General features: G+C 41.1%; 1 protein-coding gene across 1 annotated transcript in view; it reads left to right on the forward strand.

Moving 5' to 3' along the window:
• The window catches only part of EDNRA (endothelin receptor type A), a 58,404-nt gene that overhangs the window by 11,240 nt on the left and 21,839 nt on the right, over positions 1 to 25,325 (forward strand). Inside the window, exon 3 of the mRNA XM_038755244.1 lies at positions 22,383 to 22,510. Within this exon, the coding sequence (XP_038611172.1) occupies positions 22,383 to 22,510 (128 nt within the window). The remainder of the gene's footprint in view (positions 1 to 22,382; positions 22,511 to 25,325) is intronic.

The following is a 25,325-nucleotide window of genomic DNA, read 5'->3' on the forward strand; positions in this document are numbered from 1 at the left end:
TTTTCATCTCTGCCACACTGCTTCCAGAGGTTAGAAATGCTAAAATCACACAAGCCAGCCTCCACCCACCTATTTGAGCTGTGGAGTGGAGAGGTGGTAAGAGAGTTTAGGAGAGGCGTGCTTTATATCTCCCATCGCCTTCCCTGTAAACACTGAACCCATACAGATAGAAATATTGACACTCTTTCCTCCGATACACAAATTCATTCATTCAATCGTATTTATTGAGCGCTTACTGTGTGCAGAGCACTGTACTAAGCGCTTGGGAAGTACAAGTCGGCAACATATAGAGATGGTCCCTACCCAACAACTGGCTCACAGTCTAGAAGTGGGAGACAGACAACAAAACAGTCAATCAATCAATGGTATTTTCTGAGCACTTACTGTGTGCAGAGCACTATACTAAGCATTTGGGTGAATACAACAGAGTTGGTAGACACATTCCTGCCCACAGTGAGCTTTCCCTTTTATACATGACAGACCACCACGCTCCCCATCTTTCAAAGCCTTATTAAAATCACATCTACTAGATGGCTAAACCATCTTTTCCCCTACTCCCTCTTCCTTCTGCCTCACCTATGCACTTGGATCTGTACCCTTTCAAGACTTGATATTCACCCTATCCTCAGACCCATGGCACGAATAATAATAATAATAATAGCTGTGGTATTTGTTAAGCACTTACTATGTGCCAGGCAGTGTACTAGGTGCTGGGGTGGATACAGGCAAATCCCACAATCACTTTTATGACCCATGTACAGATACCCAGAGACTACAATTCTAATAAGTATACACGAAAGCCTTTTTCAATAATCTGTAAATACAAAGCTACAAATGGACTTATGATCAATCAATCATGGTATTAATTGAGCATTTACTGTGTGCAGAGCACTGTACTATGTGCAGAGCACTTAGGAAAGTACAGTGTAAGAGTTGGTAGACACAATCCCAACTCTGTTGTATTGTATTAACTTTTATCTACCCCAATGCTTACAATAATTCTTGATGGAGTAAGCACTTAGCAAATAATAATAAAAATAATAGTCAAAAATTCTTCCCCCAGGTAATATTTCCTCCCCCGTGCATGCACACACAAAAGATCTGCTGAACTATGCTTTCATACTCACTCATTCCTCATTCATAAGGATAAAAGACAGATAGAGCAAAAAAAGATTGTAAGGCCAGAGGAAGGTAGTGGGAGAGATTGAGTATGCTTGGAAAGAGGAAAGGAAAACAGAAGGAGTGAGAGAATGAGAAAGAAGTTTGTTTATGAAACCTAGGTGAAGACCAAATATTTCTACTTGAATCACACACAAGATGTTGAGTGAAACACACTATCAGATCATTTTTTTCCCGATTAACTGTAACTTTTGCTACAGGACTAGTTTCACGGCACTAAGAAAATAAACATTTTGACTAGATAATCCATCTTAGTGGTCAAAGACATTTGCTCAATGGTGGTATGTGAGAATGGCCCTTAAACGTATTTTATATCCTTTGGAAAAGTCCTAGAGTTTGGAATTCCAAAGGAAAACCATATTCTAAACATATCCAATTTTTAGAAAATCTTAAAAGAAATAGGAGATGTTTTTATTTTTTCCCAGGGCAAATTAAATACCTCATTTATCAAGGAGTGAGGCGGTGTCACTTAGCTAACCCTCTGAAAAATATCTTTCTAATCCCATACTCATGAGTTTAAAAAGTGAGTAGGGTTTTCCGGGGCCTTTGAAGCAGGTAGGAGTAATGATGGAAAACTCCAGAATTCCACTATTCCCTTAATTCTCTCCTAAAGTGCTACTGTCTCTAACCCTTTTTATGAAAGTCAGATCACATATACCACTGGAAAAGATTGCATCTTCACTCTGATTGCTGCCCCACCATGTCGTCTATCCAATCATACCAAATATTTGCATTTACTATGCTATATATATGGTTCCATTTGGGATGACGATATTAATTCTCACCTTTTTATGTAGTGCCAAATGGGAGAAAAGAGAGCTACTGTGTTTTCAACCCCCTCACCTCCCAGTGCCAGGATTCTGTTTCCAATGATTATAGGTCCAGGATTATTCCTTCGACTGAGACCTTTCCCATGACACAGAGGATATGGTAGCAAAGTATAATGCTCTGAAGGGGAGGAAATGGCTTTTTTTCTGCCAATTGGATTTACATTTTGCTGGCAAAATAGTTATTACACTTCCTGCTGCTTGAAATTTTTATTTCCTTGAGGTGTTTCTGTCTCCATGAATTTGAGAGATGAGACTGCAAAGTGAAAATCCTCCAACTGTACTATGATTCACCTCATTTAACTCCAATTCCAGATTCTTAAAGCTCAGAAGTTTTCTTTTTCGGAGAACTCAATACCTCATAAGCACTTCATGAAGTCTTTTTCTCTTTAGGTCAAGTACCAGTTGAAATGTCACTTTTCAGTATCTATGTGAATTGTTCATTCATTCCAAACATATTTATTGAGTGCTTACTGTGTGCAGAGCACTGTACTAAGTGCTTGGGAAGTACAAGTCAGCAACATATAGAGACAGTCCCTACCCAACATAGTTTGTGCATGGGTGGGAATATGATTTAGGTTAACAGGGAAAGCAGAGCACCATTTTAGAATATCAAAACAAATGTATTTATCCTGTAAGCTTTATTGTGTCACAGAAAAAGATCCATTAAAGGTCTGTGCTAAGTTGAAAAATCCTAAATTTCAAAATCCATTTTTAAACTATTTTAACACTATATGTGTCATAGGGTTGTAAAATGATAACACGACTTTCTGTCTGTTTTAAGAAAGATCCTGCCTGAATGATTTCCGGATCCTTTCAATTGATACCTCCAAGTCTGAATTTCATTTCCTGTGTCTGGAAACTTCGTTGCTTTCTCCCATAAACATGTTAAATTATTATTCCCATGTGAGGCTACCCTCTGAACCCTCCACATTTGGCTGAAGGCAAAGTAAATTCCACTTCCATGTGGGAGAATGGAATCTATGCAGTGTTTGTGGATTGTCCCTACAATCTGTGAGAGAGTATGATGTTTTCAGTCCAATTCCTATAGGGTAGGTGTTGAAGTGTAAATAGATTTAGAGGTGATTTGCTTGTCTAATGTGGTTTGATCCTAACACAAAAAGAAAGTTAATTTTTTATATAAACTATAGGATAATGAATATTAAGCAAAATTTTAATATAGAGAGAAGTACTCTTAAAGAGGGGAGGAGAATTTTTGTTCCATTTTATTCTTTTTAAAAAATTGACTTGTAAAATATTTTCCAGTCTTAGTACCTTCGCCTATGGACTACGTCAAGGATCTCTCTCTACCTTTCCTTTTAGTAATTCAATTATAAATTATCCTTATCTAGAATTTTCTCAGGTTCAGTTCACTGAACTTTAGGCTGTTTTAAAACTTTTACAGCAATTTACAGGTGCTTCAGAAAGAACCAAAATTGGTGTAGCGGGAATAAATCAGCTTTAGTTTCTCTTTGAATTTTGCATTGTGCTCTTGGTTGCCCAGTAAAAGTTGTTCAACGCCATACTGTCAAAAATAATTCAGATACACTGCAGAACTGGCTCTGGGGAATGAACCTTACCCTCAAAGTGTAGAATTGCTGTTTCTACAGATACAGATTTTTTTTTTCTTATCGAGATCTCGCTATTGGAAAATCCATCGCAACCTTACAGTCATTACTGCTTGCCAGTCAGAGACTGTCTAAAAAATGTGATTGATTGAAGTAACTTATAAGCCACTGTAGGTATCAGCATTTCCAAAAGTGACATAGTCTTTAACTTGCATCCCACACTATTTAAGTGACCCTTAAATTTGTTAACCCAAATAGCTCATTGCAAGTTTGGCCTCCTAGTTTCCGTATTTTTAGAAATTTGCCTTCAGTTGTACACCAAGTTGTAAACAAAGCAAAACGTCTTGAAATGTGTACATTTTGAAAATTTGTTTCTGCTGGTCATTCATTTTGGTTCATATCTCAGTGTTTTAAACAAAGTCTTGGATTCATGGAAACACACTCAGGACAAACGCTCTTTTCTACCTCTGGGATCCCATTCATTTCAGTGGCATTTTTGCCCCAGGACAAGGAAAAGAAAAGATGAAGAAGAAATTTACAGTGAATAGCTCTGGTCATTGACATTAGATCAATCAGTCAATCAGTGGTATTTGTTGAGCACTTACTGTATGCAAAGCACTGCACTGTACTGAGTGCTAGGAAGAGAACAAGACAAGAGAGTTAGTAGATATGTTCCCTGCCCAAAAGGAGCTTACAATTTAGAGGAGACAGACATTGATATAAAAGAATTACAGCTATGTACATAAGTATGGAAAGCATACTTAAGTGCGTAGTACAGTGCTCTGCACACAGTAAGCACTCAATAAATACGATTGAACTGAATTAATGAAAAGCAGCATGGCAGAGTGGATAGAGCACGGCCCTAGGAGTCAGAAGGTTATGGGTTCTAATCCCGGCTCTGCCACTTGCCTGCTGTGTGACCTTGGGCAAGTCACTTAACTCATCTTTGCCTTAGTTACCTCATGTGTAAAATGGATTGAGATTGTGAGCCCAACAGGGGACAGGGACTGTATCCAACCCGATTTGCTTGTATCCACCTCAGCACCTAGTACACTGCCTGGCACATAGTAAGTGCTTAACAAATACCACAACTATTATTATTATTATAGTTATTAGTGCCATGGGTCTGAGGATAGGGTGAATATCAAGTCTTGAAAGGGTACAGATCGAAGTGCATAGGTGAGGCAGAAGGAAGAGGGAGTAGGGGAAATGATGGTTTAGCCAGGGAAGGCCTCTTGTAGGAGATGTGATTTTAATAAGGCTTTGAAAGATGGGGAGCGTAGTGGTCTGTCATGTATAAAAGGGAAAGCTCACTGTGGGCAGGAATGTGTCTACCAACTCTGTTGTATTCACCCAAATGCTTAGTATAGTGCTCTGCACACAGTAAGTGCTCAGAAAATACCATTGATTGATTGTTTTGTTGTCTGTCTCCCACTTCTAGACTGTGAGCCAGTTGTTGGGTAGGGACCATCTCTATATGTTGCCAACTTGTACTTCCCAAGCGCTTAGTACAGTGCTCTGCACACAGTAAGCGCTCAATAAATACGATTGAATGAATGAATGAGTGAGGGAGTTCCAGGCCAAAGGGAAGATGTTGGCATGGGATTAGCAGCGAGATAGGTAAGATCAAGGTACAATACCTAAGTTGGCATTAGAGAAACAAAGTGTGTGGATTGGGTCATAGTAAAGAAATCAGTGAGGTAAGGCAGAAGGGGCCGAGCAGACTGAGTTCTTTAAAGCTGATTAACTCAACTTAGGCTTTTTCCCTAATAGGTTAAAAAAGGGTGTGAGGGTTGGTGGGGTCTTTTTTATAATAATCATGATGATGGCATTTGTTAAGTGCTTACTATGTGCAGAGCACTGTTCTATAAAGGATCCACTAAAATCATGTAGGAAATCAGTATAAACTACAAAGGTTTTTCCCAAGAAATTAAATATACTAGGTCCACACCAAATTTTAAAAATATTGAAGAGTGAGTCCCAAAATTCTGGATTACAAATAGAACCATAAATCCTAGAAAGAAAAACCTGTGTCCCTACACTGAGAGAGGCCTAGAGTTAATCTGAGAAAAGAGTGATTTAAAGCTCTCTTTTTTTTGCATTGTAGCAAAGCTCTCTTCTTTTTGCATTGTAGCAACATTAGCTTTTCATCAGTTTCCTAAGGACATATGGTCTACAGGTTTTTTTGTTGCCCACTAATTCTCACAGCAGCAAAGTCAAGGACAGAAGATGGTCAGCAACTAAAAAACAACTGAAAACAAAATGTTGTGTTCTTTGATGAACTACTCGTCCATCAGTGTCCAGTGGCTCCGAAGCGTGCCTGTTTCACAGTTGGTTTTTCAGTTACCTGTAAAGAACATCACGATTGAGACTATAATTAGTCCTCTAAAGCAGCCTGTGACTTCCAGGGCTATGCTTTCAGTCATATAGAGTCAAAGATCTCTATTTTTCTTAGTTGTAGTTGTTAAGCACTTACATGGTCAAGCACTGTCCTAAGCACTTGGTTAGATTCAAGATAGAATTTTGGACACAGTGCCTGTCCCAAATGGGACTCACAGTCTAAGCAGGAGGGAGAACAGGTATTTATATTATACACATGAGGAAACTGAGGCACAGATAAGTTAAATGACTTGCCCAAGGTCACACATCAGACAGGGATTAGAACCCAGGTTCTCTCACTCCCAGGCCCAGGCTCTTTCCAATAGGCCACACTGCTTTCCAAGAGTCTTTTTCCAGACTCTTCTCCCAAGATCAATGAGAAAGTAGTTTGGAGTTGGTTATCCTTAGGTCCTAACCATCGTAAATTTACAGCAATTAGGCCCAGGGCTAATGCTAAAGTTTTGGCAATTCAATCAATCAATCGTATTTTCAAATGCTATCGATTGAATCAATCAATTCAAATGCTAAAGTTTTGGTAAGTGAGTGAAGCAACTACCTCAGGTCGAGACTTCAGAAGGGGTTGCAGCTTGACTTAATAGGTCACGGGCCTTAGAGTCCGAGGAACTGGCTTTTAGTCCCTGTTTTGCAACTTGCCTGCTGCTTGGCCTTAGGCAAGTGATTTAGCTTCTCTGTGCCTGTTTATTCATCTGTATAATGGGGATTCAATACTGTTCTCTTTCCCACTTTTTAAAAAAATGGCATTTGTTAAGCTCTTACTGTGTGCCAGCCACTGAACTAAGCGCTGGGTAGATAGAAATTTACCAGGTTGGAAACAGTCCCTGTCCAGCATGGGGCTCACAGTCTTTAATCCCCGTTTTACAGATGAGGTAACTGAGAGGCACAGAGAAGTTAAGTGACTTGCCCCAGTCACACAGCCGACACGTGGAGGAGTCGGGATTAGAACCTAGGTCCTTCTGATTCTTGGGCCTGTACTCTATCCACTGGGCCATGCCTCTACTTATCCCATGTGGGATAGGGAGAGAGACTATTTTCAACCATGAGGAGCAGCGTAGCTCAGTGGAGAGAGCCCGGGCTTTGGAGTCAGAGGTCATGGGTTCAAATCCCGGCTCTACCAATTGTCAGCTGTGTGACTTCGGGCAAGTCACTTAACTTCTCTGTGCCTCAGTTACCTCATCTGTAAAATGGGGATGAAGACTGTGAGCCCCCCGTGGGACAACCTGATCACCTTGTAACCTCCCCAGCGCTTAGAACAGTGCTTTGCACATAGTAAGTGCTTAATAAATATTATCATTATTATTGTATCTACCGTAGATCTTAATACAGTGCATGAAATATAGTAAGAGCTTCACTAAGACCACAGTTATTATTAATAGAAATTTTAAAGCGCCCAGCCCAAGTTGGAAGTGAAGCCACTGTGAGCAGGGCTCCGTGTGGGGGACTCAATAGGTCTGGAGCAAGGCAACTCTGAGAAAACACTCTACGTTCAGGGGTTTGAACAGAATTCCGGATGATGTCATATGGAATATTGCATGCAGGGAAACATAATGACATTTTTTAGATTTGGGGTTGACAAAATTTTTACCCGCTTCAGGGTGGCCAAAAATTTGAAATTAGCCACTGGCATAGGATGACTGCGTAGCGTGGGTGGCTGTGGGCGTAGGAGAATAAGAAAAGGGGGAAATTAGTTGAAAGAGCGGAGTGCATTGACTCTGGCCTGGCCTCTGCCTTGGTTTGTAGAGGAAGTACTAAGCAGAGGAGAAGCAGTGTGGCTCAGTGGAAATATCTCAGGCTTTGGAGTCTGAGGTCATGGGTTCAAATCCAGCCTCTGCAAATTGTCAGCTGTGTGACTGGGCAAGTCACTTCACTTCTCTGTGCCTCAGTTCCCTCATCTGTAAAATAGGGATTAAGACTGTGAGCCCCCCGTGGGACAACCTGATCACCTTGTAGCCTCCCCAGCGCTTAGAACAGTGCTTTGCACGTAGTAAGCGCTTAATAAATGCCAGTATTATTATTATTATTATTACTACTGCAGGGGCAAGTGCACCCAATTCTACACTAAAACTTGTTGTAAATACATGAATTGGACAAATTAGGTACCATTCTTTCCACATCATGTCATCCAATAACACGATCTGCAAGTTGGAGCAAGTAGGTTTGCTATAGGAAGAAACAGTTGTGCCTGCAAGTACGATATCAATCAAGACAGATGCTGCCACACTTCCCAGCCCCTGCTAAGCCTTACTGTGCTTTGTGTTTCTCTGTGTTTTGTAACTTACAGTATTTAATAAAGTAAAATGACATTGAGATGAAAGGGTCTAGATGATTTTGCTGGTGGTAGACCCAACAATATAGAGGAATTTGTAATGAAAAATATTAAAAAAATGAAAAATATCTCAACACTCCACCCATTAATTCCTTTTAGGTCAATGGTTTTTCTAATTCAGTTTGCCCATAACCAATTAGTCTACACAGTACTATGTGCAGAACACTGTACAGAGAAGCAGCATGATCTAGTTGGAAACAGCATGAGCCTGGGAGTTGGAGGAACTGGGTTCTAATCCAAGCTCCACCACTAGCCTGCTGTGTGACCTTGGGCAAGTCAATTTCTCTGAGCTTCAATTCCTTCATCTATAAAAAGGAGGATTCAATACTTGTTCTCCCTAGTACTTAGATGTAAGCCCCATGAGGAACCTGATTGTTTTTTATCTACCCCAGTGCTTAGAACAGTTCTTAGCACATAATAAGCTCTTAGCAAATACCATAATTATATTATTATTATTAATAATAATCATACCAATAAAAATAATTACTTGTGAGAGAACAGTAGAATAAGTAGACACACCCCTGCCCTTAAGGCACTCACAACTTAGCTGGGGAAAAAGACATTAAAACATTAAAATAAATTACAAGGCATATAAAGATATTTACAAGTGCTGAGGAGACAGGTGATAAGGCGAGCACCTGATTGTGTACAGGCTACAGACAAGCTCATAGTGCCACTGTAGGGAAAGATTAATTGGGGGGGCTTCCTGGAGGAGGTGTGATCTTAGTAGGGCTTTGATGATGGGGAGAGGAGTGAGAAGGGGAAAGGGATTCCAGACAGAAAGGAGGAGGTGAGCAAAGGACACCTGTGAGCCCACTGTTGGGTAGGGACTGTCTCTATATGTTGCCAACTTGTCCTTCCCAAGCGCTTAGTACAGTGCTCTGCACACAGTAAGCGCTCAATAAATACGATTGATTGATTGATTGATTGACAAAAGCCAGGCCCAGTGACTAGGTTGATGGTAGAGGATGACTCACTGGGTCAGGGTCATCGTGGAGGAGAGGAGCAAAAATAAATAGAAGGGGATTAAGTGCCATAATGCCAGTAGTGAGGAACTCCTGCGTGACGCACAGATGGATGGGCAAACATAAACACAATGTTTTTCAAAAACACCCCCCCATGTCATAGAAGAACTCCTCCGTGTAGTTCCGCTCTATAAATCCCTTTCCTTCTTCCTACCACCACAACCCAATGATGGGGCCAAGAAATGTAGGCCAAGAAATGTAGGGAAAGTACAATGCAGCAGATTTGTTAAATGCTACCTCTGCCTACAAGGAGCTTACAGTCTTTGGACTGTACATCTCAGGAACATCTGGTTACTGAGAGAAGCAGCAAGACGTAATGGGAAGAGTATGGGCCCAGGAGTCAGAGGACCTGGGTTCTAATGATGACTCTGCCAATCGCTTGCTGTGTAACCTTGGGCAAATCACATAACTTCTCTGTCCCTCAGTTTCCTCTACTGTAAAATAGGGATTCAATACCCATTCAATATCCAATCCCTTCTTCTTAGACTGTGAGCCTCACGTGGGACAGGGATTACGTCTGGCCGGATTAACTTGTATTTACCCCAGAGCTTAGAACAGTGCTTGGCATATAGTAAGCACTTAACAAATACCATAAAAGCAAAACAAAAACAAAATTATCATGAGGCTCCTTTGCGTTTGCCGTCCATGACCTGAGCTTCATGTCATGGTTCTTCCAGGGAATTATTACCCTCCTTACCCCAGCCATCTAAGTGGGCACCTTTCTCTCTCTCTCTCACTCCTACCAAATGATAGTGAGGTTTTTAAAGTTTAAGTCTGACGTCACTCTTGGATCAACTGAGCTAAAATATTTAGAAACAACAGGATGTTTTGACTGGGCATAGCTAATGTTCCATAGTTGCTCAGAAAAGCAGTTGTGGTCCAGTTGTAATTTTGTCATTCCAAAACAGCAATGTAGAAAGGGAAGAGATGGAAAAAGGAATCTTTGGCCTGAGATGAAAAAGATGCATTTTTATCAAACTACAGCATGCATCTGTGACCCTTAAAGATCCATTTATAAAAGAATAGCAGTACAGCTTGTAATGCAGATGTCCAAAGACAGACAGAAGTTGGCGAACATCACAGACCAAATAAAAAGAGCAACTAATCTTAGCATGTAAACAGTATAATACTGCGAAAGAGATTTCTCAAACGGTATCAAGTGTCTTAACACCAGATTTTTGTATCTAATTAGTGCAAGATTTAAACTACAGCCAAATTGTCAAACCATACCTGCGGTTTGGCAAGTCTCTCTGGCTGCAGAACAAGGTCCTCATTATCAGTCAGTGAAATATTACATTTCTTTGCTTTTGGGATACCCATAGGTTACTTCTTTTAAAGGGTTTTTGTGTTCCATAGGATCTTCCAAGACCTCAGTTGATACAGTTATCGTTATTAGCTAGAGAGCAATAAGGCTTCTTACCTTCTACAGTCACAAAAAAGGAGACCGCTAAACATAAGTTTTGTGGAAGGTTATGGTGCAGATGGATGTGGGTCTTGGGAATAAAGATATGGCATCCCTAGGCCTAATGGTGAAATTCTTTGGGCTTTAATTATACTTTTTGACTGAAGTCCAAAGTCTAAATACATTCAAATAAAGATGAGCCTAGAAAAAGCTATTTTATTTGTTCTTTCCACTTAGTCTACTTTGGTTGATGAAATGCTCCCCAGAGAAGCAACAACAGTTAGTTGATCCTGACTAGTACTTTCAAAAGAGCTCACAGGTGGCCAGCACAGGTGTTACAAACCTGTTAATGGTTTGAGGAGCTGCAGTTCTTTATCTCCGTTCTAATCCTGGCTCCACCACTTCTCCACTGTGTGATCTTGGGCAGGTCATTTAACTTCTCTGGGTCTCAGTTTCCTTATCTGTAAAATAAAGATTAAGACTATGAGTCCCCTGTGGAACAAGGACTGTGTCCAACATAGTTATCTTGGAACAGTGCTCTGCACATAGTAAGCGCTTAACAAATGTCATCATTATCATTATTATTATTATTATTATCTTGAATTTACCCCAGTGCTTAGTACAGTGTCTGGCACATAGTAAGCGCTAAACAAATACCATTTAAAAAAAGAGAGAACAGTAAAAGTAGAATTAACGACGGATTGTAGATATGGCTAGGAAGGCCCCGAACCTATTTTGGATTCAGTTTTATAATAGGAATGTGGTTGTGCATAGAGAAAACTATCCACTCATTTTCATTAATTATTTCATCAGTAGAATTTATAGTTCACTTTAAGGTATTGATAGTTTGCTTTATGTCATTCATGTGCTCTAACTGTCCAACACTATGCTACCCAATCGCTTGAAAGTGCAAATGAGAAACATGGATTGAGATCAATTAATCAATCAATCATATTTATTTATCAGTTACTAAGAACTGTACTAAGCGCTTGAGAGAATATATGAAAACAGAGGTGGGAGGTAAACATATACTTTGCCCACAAGGATCTTACAGTCTATAGGATGCATTTAAAGCCACTGTTGATTTTCCAATCAGTAGATGACTTCATGCCTCATACAGAAGCTATAAGGACACAAAACCAGCAGTAAAAAGATGGTTTCTCCTTCCTCCAGCTAGTGCTGATTGACCCATTCATTTAAGGTGGTAACATGGCAGGGCTAGAAAGAGATACTAAAATGGAGTTAAATGCCTAATGGACAAAGGCCTATTTTCCAATAGGAAGTATAACTCTTTGTAATGTAACATGCAATGTCATATTGCTCTTCATAAAACACCTTCCTTCCCTAGGTATCTGTCGCTCATCCTCTGACCCCTCTCTTATTTTCATTCATTCATCCATTCATTCAGTCGTATTTACTGAGCACTAAATGAGCACTGTATTAAGCACTTGGAAAGTACAATACAGCAATAAAGAGAGACATTCCCTGACCACTGTGAGCTCACAGTCTAGACAGGGAGAGACAGACGTGAATACTAGTAAACAGGCATCAATACAAATAAATAAAATTATAGATATGTACATAAGTGCTGTGGGGCATGGAGGGGGGAGAGCAAAGGGAATGAGTTACAGGTGATGTGGGAGATGAGAAAAAGTGGGGCTTAGTTTTCAGTTTGTGAGCCTCTTGAGAACTGGGGACTGTGTCTAATATTCACCTCAGTACTTAGTACAGTATAGTACTCAGTACAGCGTTCTGCACACAATAAGTATTTAATCCCATTACTTCTAGTACTCTGAACCTATTTCTTTCTTGGGATGTAAAAGGATTTGTTGTGGTACAATCCCCTGCGCTTCCCCTGCTATTTATTTCTGCTCTCTCTGAATAGCAAAAACCTATTTGTTTATCATATTCATTCATTCAGTCGTATTTATTGAGTGCTTACTGTGTGCAGAGCACTGTACTAAACACTTGGGAAGTACAAGTTGGCAACATACAGAGACAGGCTCACAGTCTAAAAGTGGGAGACAAACAACAAAACAAAACATGTGATGCCCTCTGGTTGTATAAAGCAAATAGCCTTCACCAGTTCTCAGACCTCCTATTTCTGGTAAACGTTAAGTGGAAAAAACTGTTACCCTACATGGCTGCCATGGCGGGTAGAGAAAAGAGGGAAACTTTGGTAAGAAGAGAGAAAAGAGTCAGCCTAAAATATAGTTTGTATGTTGGGGACGAACTGGTTGCAGTATTTTCTACATTTTATAACCCTTTCCCATCACAGCCACCCACCTTGAGATTGTTGTATGGGACTTTCTTGTGTCAGGCAATGGGTTGTAGTGCCATTAACTTGGGGTTTTTTGTCTTGCAGGATTAGACAGTTGTGGAGCGATGGGGCGGGAAGGGAGAATCACACAGGCACGTTTTAGTTACAGGCTTGAATAGACTAGAAACTATTCAAATCACTATATCTAGTCACCCAGCCTGGTTTACAATGAAATGTCAGCTTCAGCTTTCTTTGTATTCCTGGAGGAACATATGGTAACACTTTGTTCATGCTCTAAGCCATATCTTTGTTAACCAAATGGTTCACTGTTTCCATCTACATGCTGTGATAATTACCACCATATGGCATACCTTCTTCTGAGGAACTGGCTCACATGCCAAATCTAAGGACCTCCCTCTCCCTAAATGAGCTTTCAGCCAAATTAGGAAACTCTCCTCCAGCCTACAAAATCCACTGCCATTTGCTTCCACTTTTTCCCTGTAGTTAAAGGGTTCGGAGGAAGGGCAATTATTTTGGTCCAAAGGCCACTTAGTAATTTGACAGTACTGTTGAGTGACACACACCTCCTGATGGAAAGCTGGAGGAGAGAGTGTGTATAGAAACAGAAGTGGCCCTAGAGAAGCGGAGATCACCGAGCTTCCACCCATAGTGGCTATTAGTAGCCACTATGTTGTATCAGCAACAACGGCCCACCCAGCCCAGGCCTCTGAGCCACATGACATGGGAATTTTCTGGCCGCATCGGCTGAAGGCTCAGAGGTAGCGTGACATTCCCAGGAGAGAATGGGTTCCATGGGTCACGGGTGAATTTCTTGGGCCAGATCCAACCCACAACTCACTCTGAAAAAAGGCATGCCTCAAATATATCCCACATTCAAAAGAGTTCGGATAACCATGATTTCCACAGTTCTTTTCAGTGTTTTGGCTTGAATGCTGAATAAAAATGGAAGCACATACTAGCGGCTTGGTGTTGGTACGGGGAATACTCCCTGTGCCAATCAGTGGTATTTAATGAGTGCTTACTGTGTGCAGAGTACTGTACTGAACATTTGGTAGTACACAATAGTAGATGTAATCATGCTTCCTGCTCTGAAAAGAAATGCTGTATTCCTCCACTCTCAAGAAGGAGCCTAGTTGTCTTGGACTGTCCTCAACATGAGGGATGCCGTCATGATTTGGCATTTCCCTGTCAGCCTCAGCAGAGAGGTCGTTTTCTTGACTGAGTCTTCAAGGAGAGTCAAGATACGTGGAGGTCCACTGCTTAGAACAGTGCTCCATCACTTAGAACAGTGCTTGACATTAGTAAGCGCTTAACAAATATTATTATTATTATTATTATTATTATTATTATTATTATTATAAGTGTTGGTACTCTGCAGTAAGTGTTCAGATTTGGACTGACCAGAAAGCAGCTAAAGCAGCATGGCCTGTTGGAAAGAGCAGGGCCCTGGGAGTCAGAGGACCTCAGTCCTAATTCTGGCTCAGCCACTTGCTTGCTGTGTGCTCTTGAACAAGTCACTTAACATCTCTTGCCTCAGTTTCTGTCTTTAAAATGGAAATGCAATACCTGTTCTCCCTCTTACTTAGTTTGTGAACACCATGTGGGACAGGAACTGTGTTCGACCTCATTATCTTATATATTCCCCAGCACTTAATACAGTGTTGGTCACATAGTAAGCGCTTAAAAATTACCATTATTATTATTGTTGTTGTTATTAGTAGTAGTAGTAGTAGTAACAATAATAATAATAACAGTTTTATTTATGGATGCTTGAGGGCATGAAACATGTCTGCTTGAGGGCAGGGAGCGCTTAGTTCAGTACTCTGCACATAGTAAGCACTCAATAAATAAGAAAGATTGATTGATGGGTTGATGGATTCAACGCATTGCTAACTCCATTGGTCACTCACTGTAGTGCCTTTCCTTTCTTCTTCTCAATCATTTATTCATTTATTCATTCAATCATTTATTGAGCACTTAATGCACTCGGCAGAGTACAATATAACAATAAACAGACACGTCCTGTCCACAACGAGTTCCTGCCGTATGGTGTGACTCCGAGTGGAGTCCTTGGCTCTGGAACTAATAAGGACGTGGGCAAATTGAGGAGTAAGCAAAACATGAAAATACAACAAATGGAATGCTGTTGTAGCAGGAGCAGAATCACTGAGGCCTTTTCCATCCACCCCAGCTCACCCCATTTTTGGTATTTCATTACCTGCAGAGATAGTTTTTTCCCTCCCCACAGCCCCTTGTTTATCCAGATGAATCCTCTATTGATAGCAGAAGTTTCCCTGAATAATCTTTGGCAGAAAGATCCCCATTTATTCCAGTCTCCTGCATTGTTAACCTAATAAACTAGAGGAAATAAAAACATCTGACTAATGATAGCAAAATATCTATCCCCAACTCTGTTAATGGTCTTCAAGAGCTCTAAACTCTTGGAAATTCTGGATTTAGTTAATGTGCCCGTAGAGTTGATCTAACAGCTTTGAGCACAACATTGAACCTCTTAATACTGAAACAGTTAAAAGAAGGAAGACTGGGGAGGTAGCATTAAGTCATGCAATGGCCTGTATTTATTTACAGTATCTGCTTTTATAGTATTGGCTTCATAGAAACCAAGGAACGTGTTCTCATTAAAGGCATGCTCTGCGCATCACGTGCTATATAATCATCTCAATCTGTGCCATTGGAGTTGTTTGGGGACTATTTCTCTTTCATTTCTTCTCCCGTTTACCCTATCTCTTGCCTCTTGGACTCTGATTTTGATCATCCCTGCCAGGACTAAGTGGGGTGAAATGAAGATGAGAAGAGATGTGTGGAAAGGAGATAGACACTTTTGATCAAAGTTTCACCACAAATTTCTCCTGCCCCTTCCCCAACCCAGGCAAGTCATGCACATAAATGCAGGGTTTAACCTGGGATTCCTAGTCTCATATTTTTCCATATTTGAAATTGGATTCCCTTTTGACTGGCTGCACATGGGAGGGGCTAGGAATTATAGCTTTAATGGGATTGGAAGGAAGGAAGCAAGGAACTATGTTTATATTTTTAGCAGTACCACATTATTTGGGCTGGTTCCACAGTATTTGTATATCTACGTGGCCCTAGGTCATAATTTTTGAAGCTAGGGATTCTAGTCCAATCATTTCATAAAGGTGGTAGTATTTATTGAACACCTACGATGTGAAAAACACTGTACTAAGTGTTAGAGACGCAGCATGGTATAGTGGATAGAGCACAGGCCTGGGAGTTTACTATGTGCCAAGCATTGTTCAAAGCGCTGGATCTACCCCAGCGCTTAGTACAATGCCTGGCACATAGTAAACGCTTAAGAAATACCACAAGTATTATTAATTATTATTAGTAATAATAATAATAATGATAACAGAATCTGCAGACAGGATCAACTTATATTATGCAGGTTGACTGGTATAATTTGAAGTAAATCGGGGGAAGGAGCCTGTATATATACCTGTATATATGTATATATGTTTGTACATATTTATTACTCTATTTATTTATTTATTTATTTTACCTGTACATATCTATTCTATTTATTTTATTTTGTTAATGTGTTTGGTTTTGTTCTCTGTCTCCCCCTTTTAGACTGTGAGCCCTCTGTTGGGTAGGGACTGTCTCTATATGTTGCCAACTTGTACTTCCCAAGCGCTTAGTACAGTGCTCTGCACACAGTAAGCGCTCAATAAATACGATTGATTGATTGATTGATTGATTGATTTCGGTAGCCTCCGCTTTGCGCAGAATAGTCCTTTACAAACCAGATTTTCTTATCCCGAAGAAACTACAAGCAGGTCAGGTTGGAGTCATGAAAGAAAGAAAGAACTAGGTTGAAGTTTCCGGAGACTTTGCTACACTTGCACAGCTGGGAATTGAGTTTCCAAGCCTACTCCACTTTTCGGGGCCACCCCTTTGCCTACTAGACCAAAGAGGGGAAAGCAGGGGAAAGGTGCAAAGAATATTATGAGATTGGGGACTGTCCAGGCCTGGACTGGACTCAGGTGGTTCTAGAAGAATGGCCCAGAACAGTTGGTTTGGGATTGGTTTTTGCAAGGTTCTAATGCGGAGCACTTTTCCAGGCTCTGGAGGAGAAAAAGGTATAATGGTGAGGCAAGTTATGGGTCTGACAGGGGTAGGATGTGTCTCAAGCCCACTGCCGAAGGGGGCAGAGAGGACAGGGGTCTGTGGCAGTTGGAGGGAATCAGCAAATCAATCAATCAATCAATCAATCGTATTTATTGAGCGCATACTATGTGCAGAGCACTGTACTAAGCACTTGGGAAGTACAAATTGGCAACACATAGAGACAGTCCCTACCCAACAGTGGGCTCACAGTCTAAAAGGGGGAGACAGAGAACAGAACCAAACATACCAACAAAATAAAATAAATAGGATAGAAATGTACAAGTAAAATAAATAAATAAATAAATAAACAGAGTAATAAATATGTACAACCATATATACATATATACAGGTGCTGTGGGGAAGGGAAGGAGGTAAGACGGGGGGATGGGGAGGGGGACGAGGGGGAGAGGAAGGAAGGGGCTCAGTCTGGGAAGGCCTCCTGGAGGAGGTGAGCTCTCAGCAGGGCCTTGAAGGGAGGAAGAGAGCGAGCTTGGCGGATGGGCAGAGGGAGGGCATTCCAGGCCCGGGGGAGGACGTGGGCCGGGGGTCGATGGCGGGACAGGCGAGAACGAGGTACGGTGAGGAGATCAGCGGCGGAGGAGCAGAGGGTGCGGGCTGGGCAGTAGAAGGAGAGAAGGGAGGTGAGGTAGGAGGGGGCGAGGTGATGGACAGCCTGGAAGCCCAGGGTGAGGAGTTTCTGCCTGATGCGCAGATTGATTGGTAGCCACTGGAGATTTTTGAGGAGGGGAGTAATATGCCCAGAGCGTTTCTGGACAAAGATAATCCAGGCAGCAGCATGAAGTATGGATTGAAGTGGAGAGAGACACGAGGATGGGAGATCAGAGAGAAGGCTGGTGCAGTAGTCCAGACGGGATAGGATGAGAGCTTGAATGAGCAGGGTAGCGGTTTGGATGGAGAGGAAAGGGCGGAGCTTGGCAATGTTGCGGAGCTGAGACCGGCAGGTTTTGGTGACGGCTTGGATGTGAGGGCTGAATGAGAGAGCGGAGTCGAGGATGACACCAAGGTTGCGGGCTTGTGAGACGGGAAGGATGGTAGTGCCGTCAACAGAGATGGGAAAGTCAGGGAGAGGACAAGAGAGCAAATGACATTCTTGACTCCCATTAGAGGTCTCCCTAATTAACATCCCAGAACCGTTATCGAGGGCTAGTGAGAAACAGCGTGGCTTGCTGCGTGACCTTGGACAGGTCACTTAACTTCTCTCTGCCTCAGTTTCCTCATCTGTAAAATGGGGCTTCAATATCCATTTTCCTTCCTTATGGTGTAAACCCCGTGTGGGTCAGGGACTGTGTGCAGTCTTCTAGACTGTGAGCCCACTGTTGGGTAGGGACCGTCTCTATATGTTGCCAACTTGTAATAATAATAATGTTGGCATTTGTTAAGCGCTTACTATGTGCAAAGCACTGTTCTAAGCGCTGGGGGGGATACAAAGTGATCAGGTTGTACTTCCCAAGCGCTTAGTACAGTGCTCTGCACACAGTAAGTGCTCAATAAATACGATTGATTGATTGATTGTTGTAACCGCAATGCTTGGCACGTAGCAGGTGCTTAACAAATAACACAGTTATTATTAATTATTATGACAAAGTCCCAAACTGCCTTTCAAAATGCCTTCCTGAAAAGGAAGATTCACTTGCATTTTCCTTTTGGGGATCTAATTTGAAAATCTACCTTTTTTACCTTTCTCCTTCACCATGCATTCTAAATCCTTTTACCGAATATTAAGCCATTATTCTTTCATCCTTTATTTGGTAAGCATCATTCTACTTCAGGTTTGATGTTTATTATTTTGCATTATTAGACCTGTGTATGTAGTCCGTGTACATAATGCATAATCAATAACATTTTATCTCTGTGCCCACCCACACTTAAATCATTGAGACCAATAAATATGATAGGTGTGTATATTTTGTGCTGGGCAAATACTTCCATTTAATTCAGGAAAGGGAGTAAGTATCCTAGAACCAGGAAGTCTAAAATGGGCATATAGAAGTAGTGGCCATTTTTTTCTGGTTCAAGACCTAACCTCCTAGGGCCTTAATTTCCCGTAGTTAGCCCATGAACAGAATTTACTGTACAAAATTGACTCTGCAAATGCCTGTTCACCAAGTGACGATCTGAATGACGTCTAGCATGAGATTTTTTGGGCTAGCCTCTATTATCTGTTAAATAGATTCTATTTGGGAGAGAGCCAAAAAATACTCAATTCAGTTACTCAAACTTCTAATAATCTGAACTAGCCTTGAACTTAATTAAGATGGATAATTGACTTTCTATTGGATTTTTTTTTACTGCTGTGCAAATGTTAGGGCAGGGGACAGGAGATAGCCTGGAATGCAATTCAAGAACTTGTACGTGAACAAATGATTTAGCTGTGAAACAGTCAGGCAGTTACTTTCAATTCCATCATTACTTCATTGTTATTACAACCTTGGAAGTCTTTGGATGAAAACTATTCAGCTGTAAAATTCTGTCTTTCAGGAAACATAATTTCTTTGTTAATGGTGAGTAATGTTGGAAATAGTTCAGAACATCAGTCCTTACTTGTAGTGAGTGGAACAGCGGAAACTGCAAGATGATACTAAACTTTCAGTATGTATCACAACTCCTATAATACTTTTGAACATATCTTGCATATCCTTTTACTTAGGGCACTAACTTATGTCCCCTTCTTCTTCCAACTATTCATAATTTCTTTTATTGTCTGTCTCCCCCTGAGAGCCGGGATTGTGGCTAATTACCATATGGTACTCTCCCAAGCGCATAGTTCAGTGCACTGCATTTAGTAGGCACTCAATAATTACTGTATATCAATTGATAAAAATTTAATAAATACCATTTGTTGATTGATTCATAAGCAGCTTGAAACAGAAGTATGATGGAGGGTGGTGCTTCTCAAGAATTTTGCTTGGGCATGCTCTGGCAGGTCCTCAATTCCAGATTTGGGCTTGCGGAAAGAACTGGAAATCAAGTTGGCTGGTTTTCTGAAGAAGGGCCTAGAATCAGGGCTGAAATTGGTGAGAGGGAGAGAGTAGGAAGAGACACACCGGAGAGGCCCAAACACACAGTAAAACTCACCACAAAACTTCTCTCTTCTTGGTGGGACCATGAACTGTCTAAAGACATTCTCTGGGGACCAAAAGGAATAAGACTGAGTGGTTATGATTATGTGTGGGGAGATGAAGAATCAGGTGTGGGAGTAAAGACTTCCAACAAACCTCTCCATCAATTAGGTGTATATATGTTGGTCGTGCATTTCACGTTGCGTATTAATCTTTCACCAATAAGCTGTAGACAGTTTAAAGGCGTGGAGTTTGTCTTTTCTCTTGTACTACTTCTTAGTGCTTAGAGCAGTGTGGCAAACAAAGTAGATGTTACTTCTAAATATTCAAATTCTGATTGTCCTGGAGTGCTGATAGGAAGATGAAGCAGTGTGGCCTCGTGGAAAGAACACGGGCCTGGGAATCAGAGAGCTTGGGTTCAAATCCGAGTTCCACCACGTGCCTACTGGGTGACCTTGGGCAAATCACTTAACCTCTCTGTGCCTCAGTTATCTCAACCATAAAATAGGGATTAAATCCTGTTCCCTCCTAATTTGACTCAGAACCTCGTGTGCGGCAGGGACTGTGCCCAACGTGATCAATTTGTATCTATCCCAGCTCTTAGAATAGTGCTTGGCACACAGTAAGTGCTCATCAAGCACTGTAATTATTATTTTTATTATCTCAGTTCCACAACTCACCTGCTGTGTAACATTGGGCACATCACTTAACTTCTTTGCATGTCATCCGTAAAATGGGGGTTCCATGCTGGCTTCCGCTTGGATTGTGAGGCCCATGTGGGACAGGGACTGTGTCTGATGTGATTATCTTGAATCTCCCAGATTGCTTCGTTAAATGATTATGTGCCAAAGACCAAACTAATGCCATAATTATTTTTAGTAGTAGTAGTAGTAGTAGTAGTAGTAGTAGTAGTAGTAGTAGTAGTAGTTCATGGATCAATTGGCAAGAAAATAAAGGGAGAAGATCCATGACATTTAATTAGAGGAAGATTTGGGGCAGGAAAAATAATTAGGAAGATTTGGGGCAGGAAAAATAATTAGGGAGTTTGAGTGTAAATCACTCCGGATTAATCAGTTTTGCGGACACAACCCCAGTAGGGACTGTATGATCGTGAACAAGTCACTTTTCCTCTCCTTTTCAGTTTCCTCAACTAAAATAATGACATCAACTACTGTAAACTACTTGTCTCCCATGAAATAATTTTGAATGCTAGAATAATAATAATAATGTTTATTTGTTAAGAGTTTACTATGTGCCAAACACCGTTCTAAGCACTGGGGTAGATACAAGGCATTTAGGTTGTCCCACGTGGGGCTCACAGTCTCAATCCCCATTTTACAGATGAGGTAACTGAGGCACAGAGAAGGTAAGTGTCTTACCCAAAGTCACACAGCAGACAAGTGGAGGAGCCAGGACTAGAACAGAACCTCTGACTCCCAAGTCTGTGCTCCTTCCACTAAGCCACGCTGCTCCTCTATGGAAACCATGGAAACCCAGTTCTGCCGGAATGTGTGTTTTCATTATGCGTTTTGGCTAGAACATCGCAAGGGAATTAGGGAGCATTCATATAGTAATTAATAATTATAGAATTTATTAAGTGCCTACTCTGTGCCAAGCACTTTTCTAAGCACTGCGATAGATACAAGTTAAACAGGTTGGACACAATCCCAGTCCCACTTGGGACTCACACCCTTATCCCCATTTTACAGATGAGGTCACTGAGGCAGTGTGAGCCCATTTAGATACAGGACGCTGCAGTGATAGAAGAAATGGTTTGTGAGCGGGCAGGAAGTATTATACATGGGTGAGTACTGCAGGGAATTTTTTGCTCAAAAGAGAGTTTTTCGAGAACATTGCCCGTGTAGGGAAACTGGCTGCACATGCTCTCCAAAGAGGGGTGTTTCCTATTAAAAGAAGGAGCAAGATAAACTCTGGTAAACTAGTTCTTGCTAACTACCACAGACTATATAGATGGTGCCAAACGTTTAATTTATAAGGAGAAACAAGTGTTTTCTCCTCCCTTTCCTGCCACTCCCAACTTTTTCTGCTGTTTGGAAATCAGGTTTCAAGTGTGATGACGGCGGTTAAGAAACGGCCCATTTTTGCCCATTTGGTGTCTATTCTGATCACGTTGTCTCCTTTCTTTAGCTTCTTGCTCAGCGTTGGCCTTTTGAACATAGCGACTTTGGAGTATTTCTCTGCAAGCTTCTCCCATTCCTGCAGAAGGCTTCCGTGGGGATCACTGTGCTCAACCTCTGTGCTCTCAGCGTGGATCGGTATTGTATCTTCCTCCCTTTTTTCCTCTCTTGTACAATCACGACTTAAGCTGTTTTACCTACCTCCTCACTGCTTCAGAACCAGCAGCATGGCCTAGTGGATACAGCACAGGCCTGGGGACTTGGTTCTCCTCCTGGCTCTGCCACTCGTTTGCTCTGTGACCTTGGACAAGTCACCTAACTTCTCTGTGCCTCAGTGACCTCATCTGTAAAATGGGGATTAAGACCATGAGCCCCAAGCGGCACATGGACTGTGCAATAATATAAATAATTGTGGTATTTGTTAAGCACTTAGTCTGTGCCAGGCACTTCACTAAGCACTGGGGTGGATACAAGCAAATTGGGTCCCTGTCCCATGTGGGGCTCACAGCCTCAATCCCCATTTTACATGAGGTAACTGAGGCCCAGAGCAATGAAGTGACTTGTCCAAGGTCACACAGTGGACAAGTGGCAGAGTCAGGATTTAGGACCCATGACCTTCTGACTGCTAGCCCCATGCTCTATCCACTACGCCATACTGGTTAGCTTATATCTACCACAATGATTAGTATACGGTACCTGGCAAATAGTAAGCGCTTAATAAATACCATCAAAAAAAAAAAAGTGACAACAAAAGACCCACTTACCCTATGCCTTCTGTATCAGGTTCACAGAACTGGCTGGAGGAGAAAAGAATATCAGCAGAGAACTAAGGAGATGGGGGTTGAGGGTGTGTAACCCTTTTTGTTTGTTTTTAAATGGTATTTATAAAGCATTTTCTATGTGCCAGGCACTGTACTAAGCAGTGGGGTAGATACAAGGTTGTCAGGTAGGACTCAGTAAGACCCTTTTAGGGTTTCAGTGGCTTGAAATAGGTAGTCAATCTGAGTAGAGTGGGTACGTGGCTCGGAAAATAGTTAAGATTTTTTTTCCCCGGTTAAGAAAATGTGACTTTGAATGGGTTAATTCAGTGGCCAGGCACAGGCTAAGGAGTTGCAGATCCTCCCTCAGTTTCAAGGGGAAATAGAATACTTTCCCATCAGAACCAAGTATGATAAACTATGAAGTCTGTCTTGGACATATGCATATATACCATTTCTTTCCCCCATCTCTTCCTCCCTCCTCCTCTTCTTTTCTCACATAAGGATCCTTTACAGAGATAAGGGCTGCCAAACAGATATGGGGAAAAGTGAGTGGAACAATAAATTATTTTCAATTCTGAAAATTCATACGTTAGGAATTAATTCTAAATGGAGGATGGTCAAGATTTCAAAGCCTTACGGTACTTATCTTTGCCCTACCACTTTTAGGCATACGGCTGTGTAATTTCCTCACTTATTATTCCAACACTTCCTCTAATAAATCACTTTCTGAAACTTTAATTTATTAAAGTTCATGCTAATGTCCTACTGATGCTGGGAAGCACATTTGAGAACAATTTTAAATTGCTGTTGGAGAAATCTTCTGGTGGTTAAATAACTATTTCTAACAGCAAAGAGAAGATGAAGAAATACCAGGTGGAAAAAAAAGTCAAAAGGTGTTTCTTCGGCTATGTTACTGAGTTTAACTAAATGTTTTCACCCTTTTTATACTCTGCCTTCTGAAAAACTCTTAATCCAGTGGATTTCTTGGAGTAACAGGCTTTCTTTTTCCCTCTAAAGATTCAATACATTAATTTGTATTTTCCCAGTGCTCAGTGCAGTGCTTTGCACACAATAAGTGCTTAAAAATACTATTATTACTAATACTATTACTACCACACAAAACCATAATTTCCATCTCATAAATGTTGACAGAATGCTTACATTACTACTGCAAACACTGCCACATTCGAGCAATAGTCATAGCTTGCCATTTCATTCCTAGTTAATTCTCCAAGAAAAGGTTCTATATGTAGTAACCCCCTGTATTTGGGTGCAGAATTGCTTGATGGTAAGATCACCCTCATAGTGAAATTAAAGTTTAGTAATCAGAGTTTAGTAATAATAATAATAATAATTGTGGTATTTGTTAAGCGCTTACTATGTGCCAAGCACTGTTCTAAGTGCTGGGGGGGGGAATGCAAGGAAATCAGGTTGTCCCACATGGGGCTCACAGTCTTAATTCCCATTTTGCAGTTGAGGAAACTGAGGGACAGAGAAGTTAAGGGACTTGCCCAAAGTCACACAGCTGACAAGTGGCGGAGTCGGGATTAGGACCTCTGACTCCCAAGCCCGGGCTCTTTCCACTGAGTCACGCTGCTTCTCTAGTAGAAACACTTCCTTATTATTTTAACTTACTACCGTATTTAATTGCCTTGTTATTTTGCTTAATTTTTGCATCAGTAAAACGGGGTGGAACTAGTCTATGGATTATATAGTAATTAAGTCTAGCAATAAGGGGAGGAGAAGAAAACAGAAGAAAAAAAGGAGAGAAGGAAGAGGAAGGTAAGAGGACATTTGAGATTGTATCTTTTACTTCATCAACAATCGTATTTATTGAGCGCTTACTATGTGCAGAGCACTGTACTAAGCGCTTATTTTACTTTTATTGCACTCTCTCAAGTGCTACAGACAGTAGGCACTCTGTAAATTAAAACCCACTTCTCTTCCACCCCAGAGTTCACCTTTTTGAAGGAAGAAACTCCCCAGCTCCCAGCCTGAGCCTGTCTCTTCAATATTGCCATGTTCTTACCTTTCTCCTCCTCCTCATGTGTCCATTACTGACACTGATTATAATTATATAGTACCAACTTTTTTTTTTCTGAAAAACCAGGATAGGGTACTTATTCAGTGCAGGCAATTATTCATTCATTCATTCATTCAATCGTACTTATTGAGTGCTTAGCACTGTACTA

Source organism: Tachyglossus aculeatus, chromosome 12 (genome assembly GCF_015852505.1).
Source record: "Tachyglossus aculeatus isolate mTacAcu1 chromosome 12, mTacAcu1.pri, whole genome shotgun sequence".
Lineage (NCBI taxonomy): Eukaryota > Metazoa > Chordata > Mammalia > Monotremata > Tachyglossidae > Tachyglossus > Tachyglossus aculeatus.